General features: G+C 43.7%; 1 protein-coding gene across 1 annotated transcript; it reads left to right on the top strand.

Annotated features, from left to right (window-relative positions):
* Positions 1-2,876: 2,876 nt before the first annotated feature.
* Positions 2,877-5,397, top strand: LOC148508893 (cyclin-O protein B-like). Its single transcript, XM_088443888.1, has 3 exons — positions 2,877-3,230; positions 4,403-4,588; positions 4,951-5,397. The coding sequence occupies exons 1-3, from the start codon at positions 2,877-2,879 to the stop codon at positions 5,395-5,397; spliced, it is 987 nt and encodes a 328-aa protein (XP_088300014.1).
* Positions 5,398-7,939: the final 2,542 nt, after the last annotated feature.

Raw genomic sequence — 7,939 nt, 5'->3', positions numbered from 1 at the left:
TTCATAGACATATTCGCTGTATACACCCGGCGATAAACTATAGATATATCACCCGTTCAATAGATATAATAAGTTGAATTTAACGTTCACTTATAAATCTCATTACTAGAGCTGTACCAGGGTTTGAGTGCCCTGTGCCATCTATGACCCCAATAGTATGAGATAATTATGTCATGCCATGGGGGGCAGGGCTGCCAGGGCCAGTAAGGATAGCAGCACCACCTGCGCTGTACAGTCTGCCAACTGCATGTCTGGAGTGGCCAACTTGTTCTCCTGTAGTGCTGCAGCAGTGATGCAGGGACCGTAGGATGCAGGGACCGTAGGGTGCAGGGACCGTAGGGTAGCATCAGTGCCACCCCACAGAGCCCTGCGCTTTGGGCGGTGGCACCGCATGCACACCCCTACTCATCACACTGCTATTGAGTATCTTAATTTACTGTTGGAAATTAAGAATAATGAGATTGTAGCTAGTACAGTTTTTTTAAAAAGTGAATACTAATAGGTAGAAGTTGCCTAACCCACACTGGTAAGATAACATTCCCTATACTCAGTTCTTAAGATTGAAACAAAATTGCAGTACCTTGGAATCCTTTAAAGAGCAGTCATTAATATTAATAATAGGTTTCTGGATAGAGGTTATCCAATCATATTAGTTGACACTGCTTACCATAAAGCACTCATTTGAAACAGACAATAATGACTGAACTATAAACAGATGTTGGTAAAACAGAATGGAGTTGTTCTTTTGTTACCAAATTTGGACAGAACCACAATAATGAAGAAAGAATTCTTAGAAAACACAACAATTTACTATTACCGGATCCAGTCTTATGCCCTTCCCTACCCCTAAACCAAATAATATTTATAGGAAAAATAAAAATATAAATTCAATTCTAGCAAGTAGTCTAGTTAAAGATAAAGAATGAACTTTATCCCCAAAATGAATAAAAATGATAAAAATCTTGGACAGTGGGCCTGATTCAGCTTTGGGAATAGAGTAAGATATAGCACATAACTGATCATCTTGGTAAAACCATGCTGCACTGCAGGTGGGGCAGATGTATAATGAGCAGAGAGATTTAGATTTGGGTGGGATATGTCCAAACTGACATCTAAATTGCAGTGTAATAATAAAGCTGTGCAGTATTTGTGGGCTACATGCAAAAGTAGCCAGTATTTACCCTGCATGGCAAAAAATGTATGTATTTACACCCCTTGCAGTGGGAAACGCAGGATTTCTAGAGGGGGGTTTCCAAATACTTGATTTTACAGTGAGTGTGGCCAGTCCATGAATAGGGCAGAATTAACACTTATCCATCTTTAATATGCGTCATACAAAGTATATCGTGTGTCATAATTCCAGCATGTACAGGACCAGCGATCACAGTAAGCCATTAGATGCAGCCGTAGGCCATCCTGCCTGAGCTGAATATTTTTATTTTAGATGTGGGCTCCATTCCATAGTATTGGAGAAAGTCTGGGGGAGCAGCAGAGGAACCTAGCACTGCCCTGGACATATATGTACATATTGGGCTCTATAGCAGTACATCACTAACAGTGCATGGTTTCCTTATCTCCTAGTTGGTGCATAGGTTATTTATTACTGGCTGATACATGTTAAAAGTTGGTATTAATTATGTCATTTGTGATACAGAGAAGATGCAGCACTAGTAAAATTTGATTATATTACTATTTCTATTGTGGTCATGGTGTGGGCTGGGAAGGGGTGTTTCCAGGCAGCCGAACCCCCCCCCCTGCGTTTGCCTATGCCTCGCATTGCAACATAGTTTGTCCTGGTTCAAAATTACTTGCTATATCTTACTCTATTCCCAAAGCTTAATCAGGCCCTGTGTCCCATGTAGACACTGCAAGAGCTCAGGTCATTTGTGTGTGAATCTTCTTATGTGCTATATCTGATAACATGCAGCTGTAACCTCTGGTGCGTTGGATAGACTAAATGAAGATTGAAAATCCAATTGCAAGAAAATATGCGGAATATAACAAAATGGAGTCAAAGTCTATCCTATCATTTTTGTGAGGTACATAGAAAGGATCCCCTAAGGAGAGTTAGGGTTTGGCGGGGGGGGGGGGGCGAAGGGGAGGGTTAGGGAACTTTCCAGCTGCTGTTGGGATCTCCTCCTGTCAGGCTTTTCCTGTCGGGATTTGATCCAGTCACCGGTATTTTATACCGATCCCTCCCTAACAATTGACTGTTAGGCCAGTAATATAGTAACAAAGTCATGATTTAACACAAACACTTATGATTAAAAAAACATTGTGTTACTTCACTCATGCAAACTAGAGTGAAATGTAAATGTTTTTTTCTGTTTTTCTGTAGTATTTTAACTTATTTATCTGTCCTATCAGATGCCTGTATGTATGTTTATGTCACTGAATCACATTGATGCAAACAAAACATCCAATTATCATGTTTAAATCAATTCTGTTCATTAGTTACTCTTCAATAAATGTGTTAATGCTACAGGAGTGTATTTTACGACATACAGTAGCTTTAGAAAGGTTAGGGAAAATTCAATTAGTCTTGGTGGTTACCCCTCAGCTAATTACCCGTGCCACTCTGGGAAATGCTATTCAATGTAATAACATTTTACCAGCCCTGTAAACCACGGGTTAACATGCGCTAAAACTAGCCAACCCCACCAAGAGGTCTACACAACTTTACCCACCTTTGGCTGGTGCCATTATTTACAAGCCCATCGTAACTTAAGTTCTCATTGTGAGGTCACAATCCAGAGTTTCCTGATCAGCCAATCAGCAGCGAGCACAGCTGCATGTAGAACGTGAACATTCCATTTTCAGCCCAGATGAAAGTTGCTAGTTATAGGTGCAGCAGCTCCATCTACCCCTCTGCGGTTATGTCTAATCAGCAGAAGAGTTTTAATAAGAGAAAGAGGCAAGAAGCATCACCAAAGGATGCAGGAAATTCCTGTATATGCACTAGTGCTGCTTCAAGCAGCAAAGTGAAGAAGCCCAGGTACCTCATACCTGGAGACCTGATATCGAATCCATGGGTCCATTATCAGTTTGAGACCTCCAGGCCTGTTTTTCAGACAAGAATGCCTGTGCTCCTTAACAACGACCCATTCCTAAACTCATCACGTAGCATGTCCTTGCAGAATTTTAAGGAGTATGGAGATGAATGCTACGATTTTAAGAAGAAGCTAGAGATAAAGTACTTGACACCAAACTGCATGGACAACCAGCCAGAGGTATGTATATTGTATATTATTAATAGTACAACTTATTTCTGTAGCACCAACATATCTAGCAGGAATATATAGCAGTACATAGCAGGACTATATACAGTACATAGTACATAGAAAATAGCTCACCTAAAGTGGATGTATAGAGGGAGAAAAGTGTAGGAGACAGAGTAAGAACAGTTAGAGACGTAGGAAGACAGCCAGGGGAGGGCAGTATCACGCAGACAGAGGGAGTGAAGGATTTGCAGGAGGAGAGGGTGGTCAACATTGTTAAAAACAGCAGAGAGATCGAGGAGAATTAGCAAAGAGTAGTGGCCCTTTGATTTGGCAGCTAGGAGGTTATTGCTGACTTTCATAAGGGCACTTTCAGTGGAATCGGTATGATATCCAGGCTGCCGCAAGGCCGGGAGTTTGAATCCCGGCAGCGGCAGCCCGACAAAACAGCAGAGCCTGGCAGCAGAAGCCTGACAGCGCTGGAAATCCCGATCGTGGTAAGATAAGTGTCAACAAATCTAACCTAACCCCCCTAACCCTAACCCTCCTTAGGGGTGCCTAACCCTAACCTCTCCCCCTGTGCCTAACCCTACTCCCCCCTCTAAGTGCCTAACCACCCCCCTTCCCCGCTGCTTAAACCTAAGTCTCCTGGGGGGGTGCCTATCCCTAAGTCCCCCCCATGGCTGCTCAATGACGAAAATGATAGTTCCACATACTGCAATATATGTCAAGTTTCCAACTCACATCTATGTCTTCCCCATATGGTCTGTCCTATGCTAGAAATTGCTCAGAAATGTAAACATGACAATGTATGAGAGACTTCTAGCATAGGACAGACCATGACCATTACTGCAGTGGTAATGGTGTATTTGGTTTATGCAGAGGGTACATGTTTTTGCTTTATGCTAATTTTTTTGAAGTTACATTTCTCATGTACCCCATTTACACCCTTTAATTCCAACTTGTGTCAGGGGTGTAAGGCTGTAAGCAGATAGGCCTTGAAGTTATTCCTATATATTTAGGCAATTTATATTTAGTATATTAAATCTAATGGAAAATCGCATACATAGGATATGTTAATATTATCAGCCCTATTTCAAACCCAGGATTATTTATCTAAAGTTAAATATTTAATGTTTTGTTCTTCACTTAATTCTGAATTGTGAATGGTGTTTTTCTTGCAGCTCAGACCAGAGTGTCGAGGAAAACTTATCCTCTGGCTATTTGGCGTTCACAAGCACCTTCACCTGGAATTGGAGTCCTTGTGTCTAACGGTCAACATCATTGATAGATTCCTAACATCTGTCCAGGTGCCCGCTGGAATATTCCAGTTGGTGGGTGTGGCATCCCTCTTCATTGCATGCAAAGTGGTATGTACCTCCTGGGGATAAAGGGCTTGATTCAGATGTGGGCGGTATTGGACAGCTGCTAGGAAGCAACTGTGTAATACTGTCCAACTAATATGCAAATGCAGCAGGAGATCTCTGTAGGAAATAAATGCCTCCTGCGTGCATCTGTGATCTTGATAATCGTCCGTAGATGCTGCTTCTGGTCACAAGCTTTTGGCCAACCCTTTTATATATACGAATATATATATATTTATATATATATATATATATATAAAATGATAGATCAGAACATCACTGTTTGCTATTTATGTATGTAGACTACATTCTGTAAGAACTTGCAACCCATTCCTTGTACAAGTTACTAATTTATGGATCCCCTTCAGGTGGAGACACGACGGCATCCAACTGTTAAACAGCTGCTGGATTTGTGTTTTAACACCTTCAGCCGAGTCCAATTACTCCAGCTTGAGCGCACTATACTGACAGAACTCCAATTCCATCTGGAAGTTCCCACAGTAGCCGAGTTCCTGCAACACTACTTCCATCTCTGTGTAATTGATGGGAAGCTATCGCACAATGACAAAGCCATTGCTCTAGCCAGAGATATTGCAGTTCTGACTCTGCCTGATTACCTATTTACCACCTACTCACCATCATTATTGGCAGCTTGCTGCATGACCCTAGCAGGCAGAGCGATGTGCCGAGACCATACTTTCAGTGTGCACCCTCGAGAATACAAGGAAAATGAACTGCTCGAGTGTATGGATAAGATAGAAGCATGCATTGTGAGAAACAAAGAATTCCTGCGCTGCCTGCGCCCTGAGGATTAGATCTTGGGCAGTGAAAAACATCATATGACTTGCTATAATAGTGTCATGGCTCCCATTAGAGACCCCAGACTCATCAGGGGTCCATAGAAATTTGCTCTCAGTGGCTGCTGTGAGCGCTCCTTCATCCAGTCCATCAACAGCCACTGCAGTTCTTCCACTGACACTCCGGCTCCTGCTTCCCACTGATGCTAGCGTCCCACGTGGAGGTCCTCCCACCGGTCAGTCTGTGTGGGCGCAGCCGTCTTTGGCATGGTCACCTGATGCAGGAACTACCAATGAGAAGTTAATCCTGATTCTTCCCCGCTGGCAAGCAATCAGCAGCAACTCTCGGCTATAAAAGAATTTCCTGGGCGGCCTGCTGGTTGTCAGTGCAACTTTTCTCACAGCATTCTCAGTGAGTTCTGTCTCTGTGCTCCCAAGTGCTCCCACACTGAGACTCCCATGCCTGTTACGATTAACAGAATCCAGACTAGTCTCTCCGATACCAGCCCAGACTTCAACCTCTCCGGTACCAGCCCAGAAGCCAGTCTCTCCGGTACCATCCCGGAATCCAGTCTCTCTGGTACCAGTCTGGAATCCAGTCTCTCCGGAACCAGCCCAGAAGCCAGTCTCTCCAGTACCACCCTGGAATTCTACCTCTCCGGTACCAATCCGGAATCCTGCCTCTTTGGTAAGAGCCCAGAATCTAGTCTCTCCGGTACCAGCCCAGAGCCCTACCTCTCTGGTACCAGTCCGAAAACCAGTCTTTACGGTACCAGCCCAGAACCCTGCCTCTCCAGTACCAGCCCGGAAACAGTCACTGCAGTATGTAGCCTAGATTCAGGTCACTCCTCAGACTGCTCAGGACTCTAATTACCTTCTGAGGAGAAACCTAGACTCTAGTCCACCAATTTGTCTCCAGAGGCTCGACACAGATCCTTACAAACTTGTCTACGTCTTGCTTAGCCTCCTCTTGTATTGATACATGTCAGCCTATTCTTCTCCAACTACATGCAAAGGAAATACATCAGGTCGTCTAGTTTCCAGCGCATAGTGGTTCACTCCCTCCAGTCCCTGATTCCAGTTCGAAAACACAACCTGACCACAGCCTGATAATAAGCACATTGTTTGCAATCATCTGTTCACTTTGGTAGAAAAGAATAACAACCACCATTTACATAGTCTATATATTACAACTGATTTAAATCATTTGAATAAATACCTTTACTATCCATCTATATATTTGGTTCTTAGTGATGTTTCTTGTGCCACATGACTTACATAATTAATATTCCAAGACTAAGGGGTCTATTCATTATGTTAATTATCAGGGGCCGGGTAGCCCCCGACAATTAAGTAAATATGAATTAGAACACAACATACCCGAACTTATGAGTTCCAAGTTGAATCAATTCCCAGTTTGGAATCATTTTGGGGTTCTGAGTAGAACAGAGCCCTGACTCGCAATTCAGAACTTGGATTTAAAAAACAAATGGATCTTGCAATTGCAGGTGCTGTGAGGTGGCCATAATTAGTGTCACTTGTGTACGGGTAATATTAGATGCTAACTAGGAGAGCTGTGATCATTTTAAATATTGAGGCTTCAGTACATCGGACACATCTGTAGCTTGTAATATGCTGGTGATACACACGTCGTTAATATATGTATATACAGAAATTTCTGATGTCATCTCTTATAATTATAATTGGTGGACCCTGTTTTCATCATTTCAGTATTAATTAAACTTTTGTGTAATATGGACTAATGCTCCTACTACCATAATTTATTCCATAAAATGCTCTCACAGATTTCTTTCAAAGTCCTGCATAAAAGCACTGGACCTACAGCTTTGTGCTACTCAGATTTGTAACTAGATATTATACAACCTTGGTGAGAGAGAGCACTGGCACCCCTCTCCCCCTTTCTATGAATGCTGAGCAGCAAAAATGAGTCAGCCTTAAGTGTCACAGACAGCTGCAGAAAAATTGCTGGTATATTGACTCAGGTGCTAATAGACATTTCAGTTGCAATCAGGAGAGGTTCGCGATCAGCGATGGCTCCTACCCTCTTAGATGAGGGGGGCTGCCGCAGCTGAAAGCGACACGGTGCAGTCACTCTCCCATTCCTCCAGGCCGGGTCCTGCATCTTGCGCAATCGATCTTTCAGGCACCGGGACCAGCGCATACGCAATATCGTCAGGGAGCCACGCATGTCACCGGCTTCCAAAGGGGTGCATCATTTGCAGCTCCTAGGAGCCAGTTAGGGCTGGCGGAAAGACAGAGTAGCGGCTTTCTCTTGTAAGCCGCTCTCTGCTAATTGCAACTTACACTGGCAGTCCCAGGGCAAAGAGTACCTCCCCCTGAGACTGCCTTTTGTGGCAGGTAGCGCTTCCAATAGGAAGTCACTGCCTGTCACAGTGTATCCAGTGCAATCACGGACTACACTGACTACACTGAGATGGTGGATTTTACTGGGGGGGCTATGGGTCGATGGCAGAGCATGCACACGACGGCGCCGGCGCCTTCGTGCGCATGCGTGAGACCTGCTACGACCGGAAGCAAC

This window comes from Taudactylus pleione, unplaced genomic scaffold (assembly GCF_031769625.1).
Source record: "Taudactylus pleione unplaced genomic scaffold, aTauple2 ptg000336l, whole genome shotgun sequence".
Taxonomy (NCBI): Eukaryota; Metazoa; Chordata; class Amphibia; order Anura; family Myobatrachidae; genus Taudactylus; species Taudactylus pleione.
The sequence above is the reverse complement of the archived record's forward strand: the minus strand, read 5'-3'. Positions and strand labels throughout refer to the sequence as shown.